Raw genomic sequence first — 24,211 nt, forward strand, 5'->3', positions numbered from 1 at the left:
CCAGTCGCACGGTGGCCTTGGTGGGACCCAGCCAGCCACCGAGGGTTCCCAGCCACCACCCGCTCACGGCTCAGTCCCTCCCATTGTACAGCACAGCAGGTTTTTGGATGCAAGTCTCTGCACGGTTCAAGCGGAGAGGTCTAACTCTGCAGCAGCATTTCTTCCCCCTGTTTGTGTGTGTGTGTGAACTCCTGCCTCTGCTTTTATCCATGCGGTTTCCAGGGATCTGTGCATCTATTTCTACTAGTCTGCTCAACATCAAGCACAGGAAACACAGGCTTTAACCACGTGGGGAACAAACCACAACTAAAGATGACCAGGAAACATTCATAATTTTTAATTCACACCAGTAATAAAATTGCATTACATTTTTCATAAAATAAATGTTCCAGTTTATATACAGAAAACAGACTGTACAGAGCCCTCCCCCAGACCCCAAAAACTCACAAACATACAGGCAATGCAGTGCTCAGCTAAGCAGGCACAACTGTACATCTAAAATTGTAACTGCTTTGTGTTGGGGGGGAAAGTACTACAATGTATATAGTCCTCTCTGGACCAAGAATTAAAAAAATATTGCAGGCAAGCTGACAGGCACCCCCGCTGCTCACGCGGCCGAGCGCCCATCCCACAGTGCTTCAGCGAAGCAGGGTTTGTTATTGAACCTGGGACTCGAAGCTCCCATTCAGCTGCCCTTCCTCATAGTCCATCTGACACAAGATCATGTTGTTCTTCAGGAAAAATTTGTCTCCCACACAGAATCTGGAAGATAAAAAGAATTCATGGGTGTAAATATGAACAGAACTTAGAGCAGGAAGGGGGCTGCTGGGGTCTGAAGGCAGCTCCGGGGACTAGTTTGATTTCCAGCTCTGCCGGTGGGTGGGACCTGGGGAAAGCCCTGGTGCTTCTCCCCCACTGCCCTTCCCTGCACACGCGCGGGGGTTTTGCCCTCCCTTTGCCCAGCACCGCGGGGCTCAGCACCCCGCACATGGAGCCGGTCCCGGTCCCTGCACATCCCACGCCAGCAGCGGGCGGAGGCCGGGAGCCGTTAAGGGATTTGTCCCTGCGTTCGAGAGGTGTCAGCCCTACAACCAGGAAATCAAACGGGCGATATTACACGGAGACTATTTGAAGTTTCTGCTGGTATCCGCATTTCCATGGATCCCTCGGGTGAGGCAGTATTTACACTAATTTCCAGGCAAGGACTGGCTATTAAGTCCTTCCTCATCCCCTTGTGTACAGTGCTACACAATAAATAGAAATTTCCTGGTGGCTGGACTCCTAACCTTTATCTTCATTGAGCGAAGGGCGCTGCTCTCTATATACCATGTAAATTGTTCTGTTTGTCTTGAAGTTGACAGAGAGGCTTGTGGTATTTAACAATTTTATTTGACCATTAAGGTCAAAAAAGTTCCATATATAACATCTGAGAGGTGTGAATTGACAGCCAATAGTTTCTTTGCTGTGCCTGCTTGCTCAAGAATCAAAGCTAATCTTGACTTCTTAAGATAACAAATAATGCTCTTTCCACCCAACTGGGAGGTTGGGTTTTGCCCATCACACTAGCGGGGCAGCCACAGACCAGAGCACGGGGCTGCGCCCCTGCCCCAAGCGCCAAGCCTGAGCTCAGCCCCCGGCCCTGAAAGCAGAGGCACCCTGGCCACCGCCGAAAGGCAGCTCTCAACCAAGAGGAATGGGTGGGTAGCAGCTTCTGGCAGGATGAATATTCACTGGGCTTTGAAAGGAGATCAGCAGAGATGAACCCATCCTCAGGAGACCTAGCAGACCCCAAATGCCCGTTCCCTCTGCTCCCAGGCAGAGCTTCAGGCAGGGACATTGCCTACTCCTTTTCTAAAATGCTTTCTAGATTTGATTTAACTCTGGCAGCTTCAGGTAGAGCATCTCCATAAAACCAAATATTCTCTGCTACAAGAACAGGACTGATCATTTTAGAGCTCCTTTAGAGGTCCAACATGGGCACAAGTTTTCTCCAACCAGACACCTGCAAATAAACTGATCAATTTGTCAGGTTGGTACAGAGAGAACTGGGTGCTGGTTCTCGCTTTATATGGTTTCACTCAAGACCTGCCGTCTTCCTCCCTCTGTAGCACATGCTTTAGTAGTTCTGAAATTCAACCTTCTTTTGTATATTAAAAAGCTAAAAATTAATCTCAATTTAAATTAACAGCTTTTATGCTAAAAACTATACTGCACACACTCTCCTTAACACCACCTTCCCACCAGCAGGTTTACTCGCTGTAAGTAACAGACACAGCTGCTTGCTTTTTTTTGCTATTTATCACTACCTTAAGTACAATATAAATCTCCAGGAAGAGAAATGCAAAAATTAATCTTGCCAGCAGCATCCTCAACAGCTGCCTCTCACCAAACCTGGTTCGAGTCTAGAGGAGCCAAAGGAGGCGCTGGAGAACTGGGGAGTTGGGGCATGTGTGTGTATGAGCACGTGGGAACTAAAATGCAGAGCAGGGGTACCCTGAGACCCTGTGAAAGAGAAGGCTGGATTCACTGGAAAGGCGACTATTTCTTTCTGCCTGCCAGTCCTGCAAATCCAGCAGTAAACTGGGATCTCTTCAGCTGATGCCTCACCACTAGGGACAGAGGATTGAACAGGGCAACTTCAGACCCAGCCTCAAGCATCCCAGCCCGCAGCAATCTTCAGAGCAAGCTGTGGGACCGTGCCACCGGCCCCCATGCTCTGAGCAGGTCTGTCACTTCTGGCCAGTTGAGCGCCAGCCGGCAGCAGCAGGCAACAGGCACTGAACCTACCCTGCCGTTTCTATAGAGTGATTTTCCTCTAAGCAGAACCACATTTTAGACAACGGCAACACAAGTAGCTGGATTTCCTGCAAGCCATGACCTATTCGCCAGTTACAGCAGCGACCAACTTTTGTTCAGTATTATGACAAGCAGCGTCAACCTTACAACAGTTTAAAGCACGGTAGGCTGAGTGGCATTGTGGGACTTGCTGCAAACCTGATGTTTTGGAGAATGAAGCTAATGAAAACACTGCACACTGGTAAAAGTATTAGAGATTTTGCTCTGATGGATTTAACACTCTGCAGAGAGACTAGCTATAGAAGGGCAAGTAAGCTGGAAGAGAACTAGAGAAAGGTCATCATCATAAAATCTTTTCATAGCTGAAGAACAAGGTGGGGTTTCTGATTCAGAGCTAGTTTTGGCATCCACCTCTGCGATTTTGACTTTCGGGTTATTTCAACTCACTGGTCTCGGTTCAGCTTCCAGTGCTGTCTGTTACAGGAGCACTTCCATTCTGCCCTTTGGGGCCAAAATCTCTATAGAGGATAAGTCATAACATTTCATAGCCTTCTGATCTCAGCCCAAAATAACAATCTACGCGTAGCTCTGTGCTGCCTACTCTGCCCAGATTTCAGAAGAACTCAGCTCGTCCCTAACTGGGCAAACCCCTTGTGTGTCAAAGCGTGAATCTGCTACAAGGGGGCGATTACCTGCGCTTCCCTGCCAGGCAGTGACAGCACGTGGAGGTTATTATAAGGGCAGAGCAAGGCTCACTTCGCGCTGCCAACAGGAACAGCGTTGGCAATCGCAGAAGGGAGAGGGGGAGAGAGGTGCTTTGGATCCTTTGTAGTAAAGGGTGAAATCTAAAAGAAATATCCTGAGAATGAAAACTGGGCAGCACTAGGCTTTTCCAGGAGAGAAGCTAGGGTAAAGTAGGGGTTTGATGACAAATACTCATCCTACGGACTCCAAAGCCAACCCAACACTCCTGCCTGTGCAGCCCAGAGCCGGGACTTGCCTCCGCCAGAAGGGCCATTGCAGGTGCTGGAGCCTGAGTACTGGCGTGGCCTCCGGAGCACCCCTCTCCCGCCTGGCCTCCATCAGCAGGCTGCAGAAAGCCGAGCCTGAGGCTGAGCCTGGCAGCCCCTGCAACGCTCCTGAGCCTGGAGACAAACCCCACAACAACCAGCGATGACCACTGGGTGAAGAGATACCGTCCTGGGGAGAGAACGCATTAGTTCTGCAGACAGTCACCACGCTGCTGAGAGGGCATCACGGCTGTTGCAGGAACATGTTCAAGAGTGGCAAAACAAGACTGGGCAACTGAAAGATGTAGCGTGGCTTCCAGAAAGGAGCCCAGGGCCAGGAGCCACTAGATGTCACTGCCGCCCCGGCACTGCCACCGCACCGGTGGATGCCGCCAATATTAATAGGAGTTTTCTACCTCAAACAAACACCGTCTCTGCCTTCAATGATGTGAGTGAGTAAAGCCACCCAAGCTACAAATGGCTCGCCCCATTCTCCGCTTCCATAGCCCGGCACCAACCAGCCGCAACCCCATTCATCCCCATGAACTAAGCCGCCATCAGAGGTCACGGAAGGAGAACCAGACCCCAGTTCGCACGGTCTTGTAAGTTCAGTGGGAAAGATGGCAGGGCTTTGCATTCACACACGTGCCACATACGGCTCGTTAGAGATCTCACTGTGATTCTTGTTCTAGGACAAGCAATGAATCTTTAAGTCGGGCTTTTAGCTCGACTTTTAGAGGATCAGGTTCTCCATCTTCCCATGAGTTTTTTCATCTCTCTCACACCTGCACAAGGGATGAAGCATTGCCTCCTAGTTTCATCTTTGGGAAACACAACCCCAAGTCCAGAACAGGAACCCCAGCCCTCGAGCCCTGGGCAGTCACTACTACCCAACTATACCAGCAGTGAGAACAACAAGCACTTTCAGGCCTGTCTTGGACAAGGATAGCTGGATGTGTCAGAAGGTGACATTGTATCATGTCTGGTTCTGTGGGCTTCCATTCTGCCAACAAGGACCAACAAACAGGGTGCTGGGAAGGTTTTCCACAGCCCTCCCCAAACTCAGCTGGCTACAGGTAGCCCCATTGAAAACTTTGTGTGGGACCCTTTATTATAGTCCTTGATGTGCATTTTCCTCTGGGTAAAAGCCAGCAGAAATACACAAGCCCCACTCAAAATCTCACCACCAAGATCCCCTGTTAATTACACAACTAAAGGGATTTGTTCCTAGTGTTGGAAAGGGCTTATCTAGAGTATTTTTCCCCTTCTTGTCCCTCCTCTTTCTCCTTCTTCTTTGCCATTCCCAGTTTTGAGCCTGTCAGAAACCCAGTTTAAGCAAAACAACGTCAGTTTGCCAGAGGAGGTCCATTCTCCATCGTCTATGTTCTGCAAAGAGGGTAGATCCTGAAGGGACGCTGAAGCAGTTTGTTTTATTCAGCAGCAGCTGTGCTGTGTACAACCGTGGCCAGATCTGCAGTCTGTGTGCTCCCCCTCGACCCTCGAACTCCCACCAGCCCCACGGGGATTTGCAGTAAAGGGGCTACAGGTACTCACATGCATCCCCCAGGTCAGCCTAATAAGCCAGCCCAAGCCACACCAGCAGGCTGTGAGCCCCAGACAGGTAGCGCGGAACAAACCTGTCCACTGTTTTGCAGACAAAGGTATAAATTAGTTTGTGTTTGTGTGTATAATAACTGCGTCCTCACCGCTGGTTGCAGAGCTGACAGGCAAAGCAGTCCAAATGGTAAACATTATCTCTGGCCCTCATCACCATCTCAAAGGCAGGGATCAGTTTACTGCAGGCAGCACAATTCCCGGTGGTACCAAAGAGCCTGCCAAAGAAGCACAATCATTAGAAGCCATTTTAATTAAATGGTGGAAGGACTAATTAAGTGTAATTAGCAGTATCAAATACTGTATTGCACCAATAAATAGAAGTTGCAGTCTCCATTTCGCTGACCAACCAGTGTGCGGGAACTTGGGATAAAACTGCCTGGTGAGCAGGCTCCGATTGTCGAGAAGAAACTTCATTTGGTTTGTGAGCCTAGGGCTAATTTGCTGTCTAATGGAGAAAAGCATTAAACACTTAGAGCACTATTTTGGGGCTCACAAAATTTCAGTCAAAAGCTACCTGCCTCTCCGCAGTGGTAGGGGAGGTGCTCAGAGCCGCCCGTCCTCTGCGTGCGCTCGCCCCAGCCACGCTTGGCCGCAGCCTAACGGGGGGATAAGCTGGCAGCCTCTTGCAACAAGACGCTGAAGACCTGCAAACTTTGCCAACCCTGGCAGGCAACGTTATAATGTAGCTCGGGAAGAACCTCACTCACCTGCTGTTTAAACCTAAAAAGCACGATTTCTCTTGCAATGAGTACACCAGCATTTTGCAAGGCATCTCAGAGTGCCAGCCCTCCTCCCTGGCTGGTCCCCCCTCCTCCCACCTCCGTGTCCCTCCCGGGAGCCAGCTAAGCCCTTCCACCGTGGCCCGAACAGCATGCTCAGCCGTTCCACTTCAGCTCCCTGCTCCTCGAGGACAGCCCTTCAGCACTGGAAGCTTTGCCATTTTCATCTTGGCTTTCACTATCTGTCTCCCCAGATGTCTGCTGCTGTTACAGCTCCCGCTGGGGGACTCAACCAAGGCTGCAGCATCCTTCCCCCAGCCCCCTTCTCCAAGATGCCCCTGCAGACCCCTGTGAACCCCATGGGCAGCATGCCACTGCAGCGTTACAGCCACAGGAACCAACTGGGCCTCGAATCAACAGGACGACAAAACCAAGTTTCACCCAAGACCGGGGTCAATATGCACACAGTTAGTTACTTTGCTTTGGAGATGATAAAAACGGTATTCTGGGGGCGACGAGCCTCAAGACGTACGGTTCCTGCTGACCATTAGCTCTGCGCGTGCAACGCGTCACTGCCCGCAGACGGATTTGGGCTCACAGTTTGTTTCAAGCCATTGGTTCTGGCTGATTCCCCACCACATAGATGAGAAGCATCAGGAAAATCTATAACCAATTTCTAAACCTGCAATTTGCCAAGCTAATCAATACTAATTATTACTGGCCAGTAATTGTGAATTAAAACACCCAGCAATGTTACAGAAACCTCCACACAGCTCTCCCACCCTCCCACAGCGCCATGCTCCCAAAGACAGAAAAGGTTACCCTTACTTTTCATTAGGAGTGGTATCAGTGATCTTTCATTAGGCTCGGCTGGAAAACCCCAAGACTCCCTAGGAAGAAACAGCACTACCTTTTCCCTGCAAGCTAAACTACGCAAACCAAACAGAAACATTTGTGCAAGACAGAAAAACTGCAAAGGGACTACCAAAACGTCTGCCCCTCCGGCTCCATCACACGAGGGCTGAAAGGCAGAGCGAAACCCCAGCTATATGGTTTGCACTGGCAAACTCGGACCACGTAACCAGTAATGGGGTGGCCCCGTTCTGCCTGCAAGCTGCCCCCAGCTTGCTCCTGCGTGCAGGCAGGCAGAGGAGGCAGCTGAGCACGGTGCCTGGCTGCCCAACGCCAGCAGACCCGACTGGAAAAATGTGGCACTGAGAAGTGTACAGGTCTCCACCCTGAAATGCCCTGGCTCTCACGCAGCACCTGCTCGCAAATCACGCCGTTAACGCAGACATCCCTCTCTCCCTCTCTCCCCCAGTGTAGCTGCCCCCTTCTACGGTACTTCACTTGGGCACAGCAAAACTTGACAGCTTTCGCTGGGGTTTTGCTATGTTTGGTAAACCCAGGCATCTGGTTTTAGAGTACCCAAGTCACAGCAAACTCAAAAAATGAGTCCAATACGTTCGGCAGGGAAACTGGGAGGTTAATCCTAGATTTGCTCTGTGCCCAGCACTGCTACATGCACAAGTATAAAATATCCATTATTCATTAGCATCACAGTTGTGTGAAGCTCAATCTAGATTAAACAAAATAAAGGGGCCCCAGACAGCACCATTTGCATTGTTAAGCAGGCGCTTTTCTTCAGCCTTCAAATAGGAGACTTTTCTAAATGGAAATGATGGGGAAATTTGGACAGATGTTCACTTAACTATTTAAACAGTTAGCTTAAGAAACATGAAAAATGTATTTGGCATCGTATTCACCTGTCTCCTTTCAGGGGGTCTGGGGGTAAACCAATTGTTAAACAGCTTTGACTGTTTGCATAAGATCTGAAGCTTATGTTCTGTCCAGCTGAAATCGTGTTGCCTTCTAATGTCTACATAAACATAGCTTCCAGCTAGGCAGCATGCTAATCTTTTTCTCTTCTATCAAGTTTCACAGTCCTCCATACCCTCCCTTTCCCAACAGATGAACACTTCACACTTATTCTAGCACTTCCTAATTTTAATCTGCTTTTCAGAGAGTGATTTAGAGCCCTGTATATTCACCATGCTTCTAAAAATACCCTGTAACTTGTAGCTCAGTGAACATGATTATTATTTTTTTTTTAAATCTGCTGGAAGAAAAAGCAAAATGAACACAGGCTTTTGCCTTTTTTGTTTGCTTGTAAAAAACCCTGCCACCTCTGATACCTACTTACCCAGAAGCTACTTGAGCTGAAACTTTCTGAGGTGGGGAGCTTAACGTTATCGGAGGAGGGAGAGAAGACAAGGAGCAGGAAGCAAATCTTCCACCCCAAGCCCCATCTGTGGTTAAATTTAAAATAACCCCACATGAACAAACTGATCTGCATTCTGTCCCCCAGACACCTTCACAGCAGATGCAACACTCTCTCACACATTCACGCACACAAAGTTGAAGCAAATTAGAAAAATCTATCAAAGATGCTCAGCATCTACTTACCAGCTTGCAGCCATAGGCATAAAAGAAGCTGGAAATACAGAAAGGGTCCAGTTTGGAGTTGTTTTGCTGCTTCTAAAACCCCCTTTTTTTTCCCCCATGTCCCTTTGAAGTTAAAAGGCAACAGTTTTTAGAGTACAGATTTATCCCCCCTTATGTAACAGGAAGACCTAGCCAGCTTGTAAATAAGCATAGACTATGCAGATTTAAAATTTAGCACAATTAAACTTTTACCCTGTGGTAGCAATTATGTTTAATGGCTCTTAGCCTGAACTTAACCATGTCTATTGTCAGCCAGTCTAAAAGCAGGAGTTTGTCCAAGGACAATTTTCTGTAGTTTATAGGCACACTAAAAACGCTGCTACGCGCTGTTCTCATTGGCCATTGATGTCAGTGTGTATAGTAAAAATTAAAGCTAATTGGCATACAGGAGCAGCAGTGAATGCAAATGAATTAATGAGAAAAGGAGGGAGCACTCCTGGAAGCAGTAGGCAACTGTTGAAGGATGCTTTTTATGTAGTCTTGCCTGGGCTAAAGAGTAGTCTTCTGCTTGATGATCTAGACCTCATCAGCTCCGTGAATACACCTGAAGTTAATTCAAACTGTAGTAAAGTCACAGCACCCTGCAGGTTTGGGGGGAAAAAAGAATGGTCAAGGGTCCTTACTGTAGGCAAAACAGTAAGATGCTGCTCATATGAACACATTAAGTTTAGCACCTTTTAACAGATTTTTCCTTTCTGACCAAAATGTGCAGGATGGCTAAACTGAGAACCTGATTGCCTATTTCTGTCACCACGAGAAACAACAATCTGTTTTAGTCATTGCCTACAAGGAAAGAGTCCCCAGTTGTTCTCCTCTCCCTAGCCTGGTGTCTGGCTAGCTAGCAGTTTATGATCCAGAAATAGGGAGAAAATCTTCTTTCCACAGAAAGAGTGAAAATTTTTGAGCTGTTGACCTCCCAGGAGACAAAAAAGAGGAACCAGGACAGGCAGTTACAAATTATGAGTGGTACAGAAAGGATAGCTTGCAAGCATCAACTGGATTTTTTTTTTAAACAAGACAAGTTCAAAATTAAACAGCTGAGTTGAGACTGATAATTCCCCAAAACAAGAGGCTTTATCAACCCTGAAAGGTAAGAATTGTGAGTTGAAAGAGGACCGCTTATCTACAGATAAATATCTACGTTTGTAGATATCGTGTACAGCTACATATTTCTCTGTATATTTTTATACCCAGATTATCTGAATATAGTTTTTGAAGAGCTACCGAACCCCGGGCTCATATCCTCTCCAGCTAGGAGGTGACATAGGTTTTCCCATACAGCCTCCCTATATGCCTGCTGGCTATTATATCCTAGCTTCATCAGGACCTGCTGTAGAACAATATTTGCTTTACGTACCTGACACTCGTCATGAGAAGGTTTTGCCCCTAGCATTTGAAACAAATCAACAACTAGTCATCCAGTAAGGACTCTTAACAGCTTGCAATCAGTATTTTTCCTATCTGCGGATATTAGAAATATGCTGAGCTACAAGTCTGATTTGACCAAAGCACTGAATATGCCAATAATTGCAGGAAAGGCTTGAACATCACTTAAAAAAAAATAAAAAGAATAAGCTTAAAAGCAAATTCAGACTCGAGGTTCTCGACTTCCCTGTAATCAGCCTTCGTGTAATATTCAGAGAAAACCTTAGCAATAGGCGTCTCAGCACGGTAAATATAAATACGTATTAGCTGGTGCACCCTCCCATCCAGGACACTGTTGCCAGTGCTGCAGTGGGAAGTCATGTCAGCTGAAGGAAATTATATGCATTTTGATACTAATGAACTTGGTCAAGCTGTCCTCTCATGAAGCCTTCAAGTTCAATCCCAAAGAATTTACATCTTGCATGCCAAAGGGTTTGGCATTCATGGATAACATAGCAGGAGGAGCTGAACACCAGCGCGGTACAAAAAAAGCCCTCTGGCCAAGTGACTGCACTATGTATCAGCGATCACTGGGCATAAACTTCAAGGCTGCTCAAGGGGTTGTGTTTTCAGTTGAAGAACACATCTGAACCTTCACTTATTTTTACTCCTTTGGTCTCTCCCTCCATGTTTTCAGCAGATACAGCGGGGCTGGGACTCTCAGCAGGTGGAGGTCCAAGTCCTCTTCGCTGCCCCAGCCTTTCTTACAGTGTAACCGAAGCCGCTGACCTTAACCCATCTCGGCTGGCGCTGCTGAACGAACACACGTGCCACCATGTCCTCTTAGGGCAGGTTAAAAACAAGTCAGAAAACTGCAAGGTTGAAAGTGATAGAGGCATGCTGCTGTACCACAGCCAGGCAGAACTACTCCCCGTAAGCTTTCCTCCACACTGGGAGGTAGTGGAGAAGGCAAAAAGAAAAAAAAAAAAAAGAAAGGGGGGGAGGGAAGCAAATGAACAAACCAAGCATTGCTTGTTTATCCTGAAAGGCATGGGCTGTGAGAAACTCCTGGACCAGCTACTACAAAGAAAAAAAATCTGTGCTTTAATGTCACAAAGCACAGCAATGTAGCCAAGACACATTGTATTTTGAGCCTAATTAATCCTCCTTAATCTGTATAGATACCAAGTGTACAAGTGAGGGTATCCTACACAGCATGCAAGACGCTCCCTCTTGCAATGCAGGAACAGCACTTCAATTTGGCAACAATTTTAGACCCTGAGCAGATACCATTTGTTCAGCCACACTGCATTTATACCTCTCCTCCCTATGCTGAAAGTGGCCCTTGAAAAGCAGGCAGGGCACGCTCTCGGTGCACGCACGCTACATTCCTCTAGTGGAAAAACAATTCCAAAGACTCTCCTTGCTGCTGCACAGGGGCTGCAGCTTCTGCAGACTGCATTCAGAGTATTGGTGGTGTCTCTGGCAGATGAACCTAAATTCTGCTAGCTGCAGCATGCACTTTGCAGTTCCTGAGGACTTCTGCTACACATCCAGCTGTGGTTTAATGGCTTGGCTTGGGGCCTTCGCTCCCAACTTGGGGAACCCACCAGAAGGAAGGTATTTGCCTGCATCCTCCCGTGCCAGAGAGCAGGGCGCCTGCGTTTGGGCAAGATCACTTTTCATATCCCATAACAAAATGAAACCCTGCACGTTTGCCAGATACAGAGCACTCCATCTAAAGGGCTCCCAAAGTGATTCACTAACAGAATGAACCCGCTGGGGCATTCAGAGCAGAGCAAAAACCAGTATCCAACAACTGGAAACCCCAGTACTGGGCAGCTGACTTGTGCCGTCTCTCTCTCTCTCTCTCTCTCTATATATATATACCAGGAGCTGCCGAGGGTGGATACTAACGGTGCTGAGGGGTGCCAGTGCCAGGGGATGGCAGTCCTGCTGGGACCTCTCTGCCCCTTGGACGGGGTGCACGGGGCTGCTCCACCTGCCAGAGGCACTGGCATCACGCTCGGGTTGCAGCGCTGACGCCGTGCTGAGGTTGCAGCCCTGGCCAAACCGCGTAGGAAGAGGGGTGAAAAGAATTTCCATGAAATCCACTGAGACAAGTATCAGGGCTTGCTGGAAAGCCCTTCTCCGTTACTGATTTGCCATAATTTTTTAATGCAGGTTTCAAGCTTTCTTTGGAGTCTAATTAAGGCCCTGATCAGTTTAAATGATGAAAAACTTTCCCAACACCAGCATATCAAACATGCAGAAGCAACAGTTCAGCTCCTGTTAAAGTGAGCCTGACTCGCCTTTGCTTGTGTGAGGGCACCATGCTGAGTAAAAAGGAAAAATCACGTTCTTCATCAGCACTTCACAGTGAAATTTAAGTTGTCAGTTCCTCCCAGGAAATCCTGATGCAACACCCAAACCGTCCCTGTGAACTGGAGCCTGGTGAATGTTTAATTACGCCCAGGAACAAACACAGTGCTGGGGGGGGCTGCGAGAAGCCAGACGGGCTGCGGGCTAAGCTTCTCTGTCCCAGAAGCAGTTTCTTCAATAGCATTTGCTTATCAAAAATAATTAGAGGTTGGAGCGCTGCAACCGTGATTATGAAACAAACGGTAAATCTATTTGCTCAGACCAAATGTATTGAAAGATACATCTAGACACAGCTGGAGACTGAGGTGATACCGCAAGGATAACAACTCGAGATCAAATTTCATCTTTCATGATTAAAAAATGAGCAAGAAAGTGTTTTATGAAATGTGAAGGTTAACAAATGTTCCTTCACAAGCAATGACGACAGTTTATCTTTTGAAACGAACGAGCAGGCTACGCTCCGCTAGCAGCTTCTGAAACGCACTTGAAAGATTTCTTCTAAAAACCCACGGAGGACCAGCACACTCGCATGGAGCCGGCTCCGAAGCAACGCTGGGATGGCAGCGCCCACGCTCCTGTCCCACGCCAATGGCCACAAGCTCGCCCCTGCCCCCCGATCCCTGCGGGGTCTGCAGCCCCGCGACACCCGCCCGCAGGAGGGGTGGCACCAGCAGGGTTCCAGACCTGCGGTTTAACTGCCGCTTCAGCTGAACTTCGAAGCTGCCCCAAATATCCCAGGAGCCCCTGCTGCCTATAGGGAAGCACCTATACATTGCTGCCTCCGCAGCGCCGAGGCAAGGGGGCCTGGCGTGGGGCGGTGGCGGTGGGGTCCCTGCAGCCGGGGCAGCCCCAGCGAGCAGAGGGGACAGCACGCCTCGCGGGGCAGTGAAGCACGTGTTCCCAAACGACACCATCAGCTCACAGGCAAATTGGAAGCAACGCTGGTCTATAAAGAGATTATGAAACACTTTTTTTTTTTTTTCTCCTAGTCACTACACAGCAATATCCCTTTTGGACTTCAGATATAAAAGATTCATATATTTATATTTACAGGTGCAGAATCAGTCTAGCTTTTAATTTTTCACATAATGGTTGACCTGCTAAATATCAGTGCAATATTCACCCTGTTCTTATTCAAAGGCATGCAGAAGAAGCGGCCAACAATAAATTCCTTTGACCATCCTCCAGATAAATTACTTACTCCCTTTATGGTGTGAGCACAGTGTGAAATATGAAAACTTATTTTTAGGAACAAATTCTGATGAAATTTGACTAGTAGAACAAATACTGTGAGATGTTTAATGAGGAAAAAAAGGGTGTGGATAGAAGCTCTAAAACTATAAAAGTGAAGAAATTGTATAATGATGGGAATGGGTAATTCTCCAAGAAGAAAAAATTCAAATTGCCAGGAGCGAACAGATAGTAGAAAAGGTGGTGATGGCAACCTTCTTTTCTTCTATTAATAGAACTAACAGTTAAAATTGAGAGTGAAATAAATGCTATGTGTAGAAGGCAACAGAAGATGTTTTAAAGTAAAAAAAATTACTTTATACTTCCATAAAATTTGGGACTGCATAGCAATGCCCTTATTCCTATCCTAGGACACTAAAAGCGTTCCTTAACATCAGGGAGAACAGAACCCAGGAGTTCAGCAGAACCCCCCCAAAAATAGTATAAACCTAAATTTATTCATTAGCAAGAACACAAAACCTCAAACCTGCAAAGCTGGCCGAACAGCTGAACACTAGTTAACAGCAGCGTTACGGAATTAATGTTATTCCTTCCTACCTAAGCCTCCCAGGTATGATTTCCTGGGACATGACAATCATATTCTTCCCAACAAAAACCAAGAAAGAAATATTTCTCATGGTCCAAGCTATTATAACGGACCAAATTCAGACAGGAGAAAAATATTTAAAGTAAAGGCCACATGAGCCTTCCCTCCACAATTCAACCAAGCTGCACAAAGAGCAACAGGCTCCCCTCTTGGTGGGCTGGGAATTATTCTAACCCAACAAATGGAGGCAGGGGGGCTACGAGACCCCCTTCAGGCACAGAACAACATTGTTTCGGAGACCATGTTTAACTGCTGCTGTGACAGAAGCCGCATGGACGCAGTCAAACACTAGCCCCAGATGTTGCCTTCCACATTTCATGTCATGAAGTGCCCTCTTTTCTCAAAGACGGGACGCGGGCTGTTTCCTGGGGTCTGCAAGTCCTGGCTTCTCCCCCATCTCTAGCACAGGCTTCTTGCATGCCCCAGAAAGTTGTGTCATCTGGGGGGCCCGTGAGAAGAGCACAGATTGAGCTTTTCCACCTCAAAGCTGCATTCTCAGGATAAACCAAAGAAAGAAATAAATGCTTTACAACTGCAGTGATAAAAAGGTTCTTCTAAGTTTAACAGCATCAGTACTGCTCTCCTTTGGCACTTTAATGTGTCCGATTTGATGCTGCACATAGTTTTTGTTATGAAACTAAAACAAATCAAAGTCAATGAGGTGCTTATTAAACAGACAAAACGTGGGGTAGCTCATAGGTCTGAAAAGCAAACGTAGATGGCAATCACTGCCCAGCTGAGTATTCTAGTAGGGTTCTGTAACATGTAGAATAATGCCGAACACCTATCTTTCAGGTCAGATGTAAAAAAACCCCAAACCAACACACACAACACTGTTTATCAAGTGCACAAATGACAAAGTCTAGAGAAGTGATAAATAATGAGGAGGAGGATGACTGATGGAGAGACCTGGATTGCCTGGCAAGCTGGACACAAGCAAGATAAAGATGAAGAAAAGATAAAAAAGATAAAGCATAAAGAAACGCTCCAGAAATTAATGCAGCCTGTGCTTTCTGGAAGGAAGACTATTCCTGGAAGAAGCTCTCCTGAGAGGTTTTTGGGGTCCTCGTGATTAGTACTTTGTGTGACCCAATTGTGATGCTATGATGGAAAGAAATTACGCAATTCTGAACAAAGGAAGATCAAAAGCTGTTATATACTTCATTGGCACGTCAGAATTATGTCCCTAACACAGAAAGAGTACAGCTGAACTGGCGGAGGGTCAGTGAAGAACCAAAATGCGAATTTGGGGTTAGAAACCTGTGTGTTAGAGAACCTTCTGGAGCTCGTTTTTTTCAGCATAGCACAGACAGGATTAAGGACACTTCTACAGCAAGTGAATGGTGGCATTAGTAAATACTCAGAATTATAGCAAGGTACAAAAAATACTTCGTGATAGTGAAGATAGTTGATTCTTTCCTTCCTGCACCCTTTCCACAGGCTGCTTAATTTGTCTTTTCCCTTCAGCTGTGTTCCACCCTTACCCAAGCTTTCCTCACTTACGTTTAGGGGATGCATCCCACCTCTCCCTGTGGGGACCTGCGCCTGCTGCCCGTGTGGCAGAACTGCAGCCAAGACATTTCATGTGAGCCCTGGAGAGTTTCAGCTCAAACAGCAACAAAGATCCCCATGTGGGCAGAGTGCTCTCGTTCCCTGCCTGGCTGAAAAGCAAGGTGGCAGCTCACAGACTTATTTCTTCTATTTGGCTCAGTGCTTAATGTCTCTTCTTTAGGAGGAGAAACTTCTTTGTTCAAGTTTACTAAGAAAATATTTACTAAAGATTTTCAGGGATATGTTTTACATTATAACACGTGAAGCATCTGGTCATTGAGGCTAATCTAGCCAGCCTCTGGCACCATGAGGTTAGAGGCATTTTACCTCCCCATCTTAAAACAGCGTGTTGTTTTTCTTTTGCTTCAGATGTGTTTGCTGGTGGCGGTTACATGGGAAATGCTATCAGTGCTTTCCTTTAGGAAAAATAACACATTAGCTGGAGATCAAGTACATTCTTCCAGGGGAAAACCAAAGCAAAATGCAGTGTTTTGCAGTGTGACCCTCATAAGAACGTTTGCATTAGGCCTGCTGTCTTAGTAAAACTCATTTGTGTTTATATAAGGTATTTTGTACAGAATTCTCATAGACACCAGGCAAAAACCCCCATGTGTTGTTATGCATTGCAGACACACTGTCAGGGTAGTTCTATCTCAGAGCTAGTGAAGGTCTCTGCAGACATACTCACGAAGAAAAGAATTTTGAAGTTGATCTGTAATTTTGGAGTGTTTTGCTCTGTTTACTTAGGGAAGAGACAAGAGTGCCTTGGGAGGAACCTTACTCAATATAAGCTCTAGAAGTCTAACTAAAAAGCTATCACTGAAAAAGAAAATGTAAAGGTTTGTTCAGGGCTCAGTCAATATGCAGGAGCATAACATCAAAGACATGCAAGAGAATTAACAGTCTTTTCCTAATCTTTTCCAAGCATTGTTTGTTCTTGTGGGTTCATAATAATAAAGAGTTAAGTAATGTCCTCTTCCTCCCTTGACCTAAAGATAGAATTCCACCTCCCTGACTACAAACTACACCAAGTGCAAATAAAATGCCATGCTTAGAGGAAGAAACTCCAAACCCGTCTGGGCAGGGCTGACCATGCACAAGGATTTGTTTTCATAGCAGAGGTTTAAGATGACAAACAGCTGGCAACACACTGAGAGGCTTTGGGAAGAGCCCACAGTACGTTCCTCTATTTACCTCAGGTAATCTCTGCGGCAAAGAATGAGATTTGCTTTTGTGTAAAGAGTTGATCCAACCTCTCCAAGACGACAGTCACAGCAGGCACACTTTAGACAGTCTTCATGCCAATACTTATCCAGAGCCTTCAGCAGGTACCGGTCCTTGATCTTCCGGTTGCAGCCGGCACAGCCCTTCTGCTTCCCTTTGGGTTGCACGGATAACATCGGCACACCTGCAACGCAAACAAAGCATTTTAGAAGTTATCCCAGCAGCCTGAATGGGCTGCCCGTGGTTGGGGTACCGCTGTGAGCTATGGGTAGATCTGCGAGCGAATACTGCTGGCTGGTTGCACTGCAAGGAGTTCACACTGCAAGAAGCTGATAGTCCAGGGAATTTAAACTTCATTTGCTGTTGCTGGTTAAGCGGGAGCGCGACACTTGCAGCAACGCAGCCCTTTTTTCCTAAGGGTAGGACTGACACAAAGCACCAGCCTTTTTTTAATTAACATCTTGCACCACAATAAACTGGCTGCAATTTCAACATTTGCTTTTTCCTTCATTACCAGCACCCTTGTGTTGTTAATTACCTGCCTCAGGCAATTACGCAGAACAGAAGGGCCACCACTGTACATACCCCTAGTCCGACATGGTGGCTGGATCAAGCTTGATGGGGAAAGGAGAGGAGTGGGTATGGAAGGATGTGGTATGCCGCTGTTTCTCCTCTCTTGTGAACCCCGCTGGTCACAGAGGCCTTAGTGAAAGCTAAAGCAGCCCAGGGGCTGCTCTAAAATAAAAGTTATTCAAAAGCCCTTGAGGGCTGCTGAGAATAAACCAGCCGATGTCTCTTTGCCACTGGTGAGGCCATGTTCCTTAAGCACAGCAAAGCTGGCCTCTTCTTGTACCGCTGGGGAAGGTACTGAACAGCCAGGAGCCCTCTCCTCCCTAGAAACCCCTGCAGGGACTGCAAAGCAAGCATGAGCTAGCTGGGTATGAGGGGGTGACAGCAGGCTCAGGTCACTCGGCTGGGGGAGGCTTGCTGTGGCCATCTTCCTCACAGTGCTGTCTCCAGCTTCTTCCTCTTCTCCAAGCAGCCAGTGCCTCCCGTGGTGGGCACTGACATGGTGTGAGACCTGCCACCCTTCTCGGTTTGAGAGAGAGGTGGGAGGCGGTTTTATGGAATCAAAAGGCAAGGTGGAAAAACAAAGGGCTGTGCTGTGGGGGAGGAAGGGGACAGGAGATGATGAAAGAAGAAGTGGACTCACTGAGATGCCAGAATCCCATTTTCTCTAGAGCCTTCATTTGACTTTGCTACTGATTTTTATTTTTACTAGTGTCAATCACTAAAAATGACAATGCTGGGCCTGTAACGAGCACACTGTGGGCTTAACCAATGCAGAGGAGACAAGAGGGGACGCTCTGGTGACAGTAGCAGGTGTCACTGGTTATATACTCTTACAGAAAAGTTAAGCCACCGGTTCTGTAGGAAGTGCCAGATGTCCCAGAAAGTAGCAGCTTGATAATGGAATTATTAACAGTCCCTTAACCACAGAGGACCGAGTTAGTGCCACTGTAATAAGTGACATTTGCTGCTTTCCTTAAAAGCCGGGGTGATCTGACAGTGGCTAATGGTCAGCACGTGTAAAACCCACCACTCCTACGGCAATAATTGCTTTGTCAGAGCTGCAAGCAGACGACAATAGCACTTAAGACACCTCTACACAAACAGCGAGGTATTGATCCATTTGTTATCAAAGTGGTCTCAGCAGCACAGAGACAGGTCAAGTAACATTCACAAACTCTTTAGGCTTAAAAAGCCCCCCTGCCCTCGGCTGCAGCACACCCGAAACCCGCTTGCAAAGTCGATACAAGCAAACTTTTGACGCCGGTGACAAATATGCAATAATTAAGTGAAAACTTCAATCTGTGTTTGACTGCCACGTACACAACCCCTAAGGCTCCTGAGAGAAATTTTATGTACACAGCCACAGAGAAACACCCACACGTTTGGAAAGAGGGAAAAGACAGGGAAGTGTCAGAAGCGTGATATACCGCAGCGGACGGCAGAAGTCCTATGCGCCTGGTGAGAGTTTCTTACAAGAATGAGGGAAGCAGCCCTGTGGTCCTGGACAGAGGTTTTTTTCTTTTTTTCTTCTTCACCCCGCCCCCCCACCCCGAGTAAATTGGAGCAAAGAGAAGCTTTACTTTTCAAATAACTTCTTTTTCAGAAAATTTAAAAGCCTTTGTCCCACATTCCCTCCAACTCCGTGCCAAGAAGACAGCACATCGCCTTATTCTGAGGCAGAGAAGAGCGCACATATGAATTTGCATTTGCAAAGTGTGTAAGGTCAGTACCAGTGATAAAAGAAAAGAGTTCACACCTATGAAAACTAAGACCTAGATGTGCAAATAATATTTTAAGGTAGGAAACCTAGACACCAGTGAGTTATTACCCACCCCCCCAAAACAGGCTTTCTAAATGTGAGCTGCGTAGCCCTAGGGGCAGATTTCTTGCAAGGGGGGTCATCACAAAATCCTTCTGCAAGGTTTGTCTAGGTCACTTGAGGAGCCTGCATCAGGAGGTGATGCAGATTTCAAAATGCAGATCCGAGATAACCAGAGCCCCTTCAACTCCCTCACTAGAGAACTGCTGCACAGCTGAGGCTTGAGATCATCTTTGCAGTTCAGAAATACCAACCTTCAGCCAGCCAGGACCTCCCGAGGCCCTCAAGCCCCTTTGAAAGCAGTGCCCTTCCAGAGTTACAGCCGGGGGGTCGCCTGGAGCGAGGGGGACGCTGTAACACAGGCATGGCCCAGCGCAAGGGCAGCGGCACAGGGATGAAACCCTGGCCAGACCATTAGAAGAGGCTGGTTTGATCAGGGAGGGCAGGCTGGCAGGTTAGGAGGGTCTCCTGAGGTGGCAGGCAGGCCCGGCTGGCTGCGGTGGCGGTTCTTCTTCCATCCGTGGCCCTGGCGGCCCTCACTCACCGCAGCCATCTCGTCTCCCTGCTACTGCAAGCACACCATTGTCTTACGGGAGGCTTCTGCGAATAAGGGGCACGTAACACTTTGATTTTCTTCTAATAACTAGCAAAGGAACATATATATATTTTTAAACAGTACCTTAAGCAAGGAAAAAAAGCTATGTACTTGGTCAGTGTTCAGCAGGGGGCTTTCTAATGAAAAAAGGTACCATTTCAGAGATCATATGATGTTCAAAGCTGCTATTCCCACTCAGATAATAACGAGCAAGGTCAGCCTCTGCTGGTCAGGTTCAGTGTTTTGAAATTACATTTTGGTCTGTGAGGCTTCCCTCCGACAACCCAACCAAGCGGTCTGCACACAGCACACGCGCCACTACAGAAAGTTGCAGCTGCAATTAGCTGGTGAGTTGACACAGCAGGCAAGGCGTGAAACAAAATTTCAAAAACTGCCAAACTTGATCAGCAAGGGTTCCTCAAATGCTTGCCATGTCATTTCCAAGCAACAAGAGAGCAGCGTCTAAGCTTAACCCCTTTCGCTGTTGGAGGCTTGCGGAGAGAGGGCACAGCCAACACCAGACCCCACTTCCCTCCTCCTGCCTCCCTCCCTTCCAGCTCACCCCAAGCAGACTGGGCTTTGCAGGCAGAAACCACCTGGAGAGCCGCTTTTTCTTTTTGGAAGTTTCCCTGCTGCAAGGCTGTGATGCTGCTTCATTTCTCTATGTAGATTTTCCCCCAGTACTTACCCAAAACTGCCAAGATAGCTAGTTTGATTTGATCAGGGGCACACGGCGTCTAACCAGGGCTGCCAAGAAACCAAGGGCTCACCTCTGACAAACTCCACATGTGCTCTTCTGGGCAAGGATTGGAAAATGAGAAGTACTGTTGCAGAAGTAGAAAAATTAACATCTGGACACTCACCTGTTTATATATGTGACTACAAAGGGCATGCTGGCTTGATTACCAAATTCTGAAAGTACCATCAAGTTGCTCTCTTCTCTCCTGTTGCTAGCCATCCAATGGCTATCTTTTCTGAGAAACAGTAGATGAAGCTTTTCTATTTTTGGCTACCTACACTCCCTTCTTTGCCCTTTACAACTTAATAGACTTGCTGCTGGTAAATACAAAACAAAACCTGTTCTGAGTGCTCGGAGCTCCAATGCACATTAAAAAATTACAGACACCACCTCTGGACATACTGAAATTTATGGCTGTGTCTAAAGAGGTTGTTATTGTAGTGAGTAATCTAAACTTTACCTCTATTCACAGTCAGACAAACAAGCTTTAATCAGCCCGTATCTTCTCAGTCGGGGTCTTTCTGTAAAATTATTCAGCTGGCTTTATAACACAAGTGTCCACTAAGTACACCTCTAAATTTTTCTAAACCATTTTGGTGATATTTCTATTCACATGGCAATCAGCTGCCGTTCTTCTAAGGGCACTGTTCATAAAGCCTTGTTTCCAAGACAGCCTGGGAACTTTTTATAAATGGTAGACCTTTTAAATAACAGTTATCTGCAATGGTCCTATGGTGTATGGCTCCACAGTGCTCTGGTCTGCAAGAGAGCTACGGGTCCCCTCTGAAAGCATGGAAGTTCACCACCTAATTTCTTTAATGCAACTCTAAAGGTTAATTGGTCTGAAAGAGTAATGTGGGACTACCAGCTAATGATATATGCCTCAAGGCTTTGCAGCTTGCCTGTATTTTATACAGTCAAGTCCAGAGCATAAAACACAAGTGATATCACCAGGACTTTTCAGACCCCCCTCCAACTTCCCCCGCTTGGCCTCCCCCCCCAAGCCCTCCTCTACACCCACATGTGCTGAGTGAAAGCGGCAGGAGCTGAAGGCGGTTCTCCTCCACCTGCATTTCATGCCTTGTTAGAGGGGGCTCTGAGAAGTGCTGCCACTGCACTCCTCATTACCACTGCAGAGAACTAAAAACAACCCTAATGAGGAGAGCCAGAGCGTACAGTACAGGGTGGGAGGAGGGATGTCCTCCCACACTCCCCAAGGAATCTGGCCAAAATCTTCAATTTGCCATTTATGACAGCTAATTAGTTATTCTATTCAAAATCTTTGCTTTAAATAAAAGAACTAATTATACACAAAGGTCAGTCCCCCACCTCCTGTGAAGCACACATAATTGGCTTATTTCCCCAACATTGTGTGTATGTTTTACACAATGCTTTCAGGCAGATGGCTTTAACTCTTTCCCTCTGCAAGTTTTTTGGTGGTTTTTTGTTTGTGGTTTTTTTTTTTTTTAAAAAAAAAAAACAACCAAAAAAACAAACCCAAACTTTTCCTCAAATTAGCTACTTTTACCATAAGAGTTTGCTCAACAACAAAGCAGATACTACACACACACAAAATACATCTAGTCTGAAAGGTTTGTGACAACCACCCCAGCGCAGCGCTTCCTATGCAGTTGTACAGCAGCTTGCACAACACAGTACTGGAACTATGTTTTTATTCACCACCACAAATTCTTGCTTGAGCAGTGCTTTTCAGATACAGTTACCACATTTCTGAACAACCCTTCTGCCAAAGACCACAGTTATTGCAGGTTTATGTTACACTTCTTTTTCTTTATTTTTTTAAAGCTGTTTTTTTTTCCTTTTCTTTTTAATTTATGTAAGTGGTTAGTGTAGAGATGCAGCATTCCAGTGCTAAAGTAGTTCTGGTTTAAAGACCAGAGTTTTGGCAGTTGGGCAACCGAGCCTAGGTTTCAGAGTTCCACTTGAGAGAAAAAAATGTTTATTTCTAGCATCAACACACTTTAAATGAGCTGACCTCCTTTTGCCTGCTAACAAAAATCCCAGCATTTGGCTGCAAAAGATGAAAAAGTAACTGAAGAGTAGGAGTAATCTTATTAACTCCTGTCTCATCACAATAAATAAGCTGCAGTCTTATGTCTTTTATCAGAGGATCTCATATCATTTAAAAGCATTAGAGCCCTGCATCACCCATTTAAGTACATGCAGACAGTCATTGCCAAAAAGATGCAGTGAATTTCATTCCCTTAAAAAGAAACTCACTTTGTGTTCTCAGTATTGTATTACTCACCTTCTATGAATATTACACCCTGTGAAACAAGTTAAACCATGCACTTCCACTGAACTGAGAGTACGCTGTCTCGGGCATCTTCACCAAGAATTTCATTTGAAGAATTATGGCCAGCAAGGTGAAACTCAACATGTCATCTGTATATCCAATTAAAATGTTACATTTGGAACATCGAGTACTTGCAACTCAATGCTTATGAACAAGCCTTAGACCATTCATCAAAATTATTCAATGAGCAACCACAACCTTTTTCCCTTTTCCAGTTTCATGCTGCAATATACAGCAGGTGATTTTTACAGTGGCTTTAGCAATTCATTTGTGGTTATTCTTTCTTCTGAGTCATTACTGAACAAATTTCCCAAGCATGGCAAAAAAAGTAGTTGGAGAGGGCAGTTAATAGGAGAAACAATATTTTGATCAGACATCCATTTTAACTATGCTATAGTTCTCCTCCCAATAATGCAGCAATTTTTTGGCCCTACATTTCAGAACAAGCTTTAAAGAAATATATTTTAGAGTCTAGTGTCCCCTGGCAGTTTCAGCTGCCTAAAAGAGACCCAAAGCTTCATGACTGGCTTAAACTCCCCCTCCAAACTCACATGCAGAGACCCTGTTTTCAAGCCATTTGTTCAGATAGACCAAGATATCCAGAATGATCGTTTGCATTGTTTGAATCTGTACCAATGTAGGTCCTGAGTCAGGACACAAGATTTAGGGTTAGAATCTAGGTTTTCATTTTTCCCAAAAGTTTTGAGACTTCCAGTATCTGCTTTAAGACTTTACTACAGAGTTGCTCTTACCAGAGGACAACCTGTAGCTATAAAGGAACACATGGCAGCAGGACTAAACACAAACCATAGTAATTGTTGCTGCAAAAGAGTTTCTATAAATCATTCCAGTAAGCAACATTTTCCCTGTGCTCATAAAATATGCTTGTTTGAGGTTTAATTTTTCATAATTGGCGTATGTCCAAAGCTTATTCTTAGCACATGTAGTGTTTCAGTAAAATCCATTTTTACTGTTTGAAGCCCTGGGAACAGTAAAAAGACTTGCAGATTTCTTCCACCTTACACCTAGTCTGAGAACATTCTGATCAAGTTTTCTCAATTAGTCACCATAGTCCTACAGACTGGCAAAGCTCCTGGTTTTAGGTGGCCAGTTCCCTACTTCAGTGTCTGTAGTAGAAAAAATCTGGCAATGGAGAGATTAC

The 24,211-nt window shown here is 46.2% G+C and overlaps 1 protein-coding gene across 8 annotated transcripts in view; it reads right to left on the reverse strand.

Moving 5' to 3' along the window:
* Positions 1-316: 316 nt before the first annotated feature.
* LMO1 (LIM domain only 1) overlaps positions 317-24,211 on the reverse strand; it is a 75,554-nt gene continuing 51,659 nt past the window's right edge. For all 8 annotated transcript variants that reach the window (XM_055814617.1, XM_055814616.1, XM_055814615.1 and 5 more), the window contains 3 exons: positions 16,977-17,190; positions 5,513-5,638; positions 317-762 (listed from right to left, as the gene is read on the reverse strand). In XM_055814617.1, the coding sequence (XP_055670592.1) occupies positions 657-762; positions 5,513-5,638; positions 16,977-17,182 (438 nt within the window). In that variant the 5' untranslated portion in view covers positions 17,183-17,190 and the 3' untranslated portion in view covers positions 317-656. The remainder of the gene's footprint in view (positions 763-5,512; positions 5,639-16,976; positions 17,191-24,211) is intronic.

This window comes from Falco peregrinus, chromosome 9, assembly GCF_023634155.1.
Source record: "Falco peregrinus isolate bFalPer1 chromosome 9, bFalPer1.pri, whole genome shotgun sequence".
NCBI classification, from domain to species: Eukaryota; Metazoa; Chordata; class Aves; order Falconiformes; family Falconidae; genus Falco; species Falco peregrinus.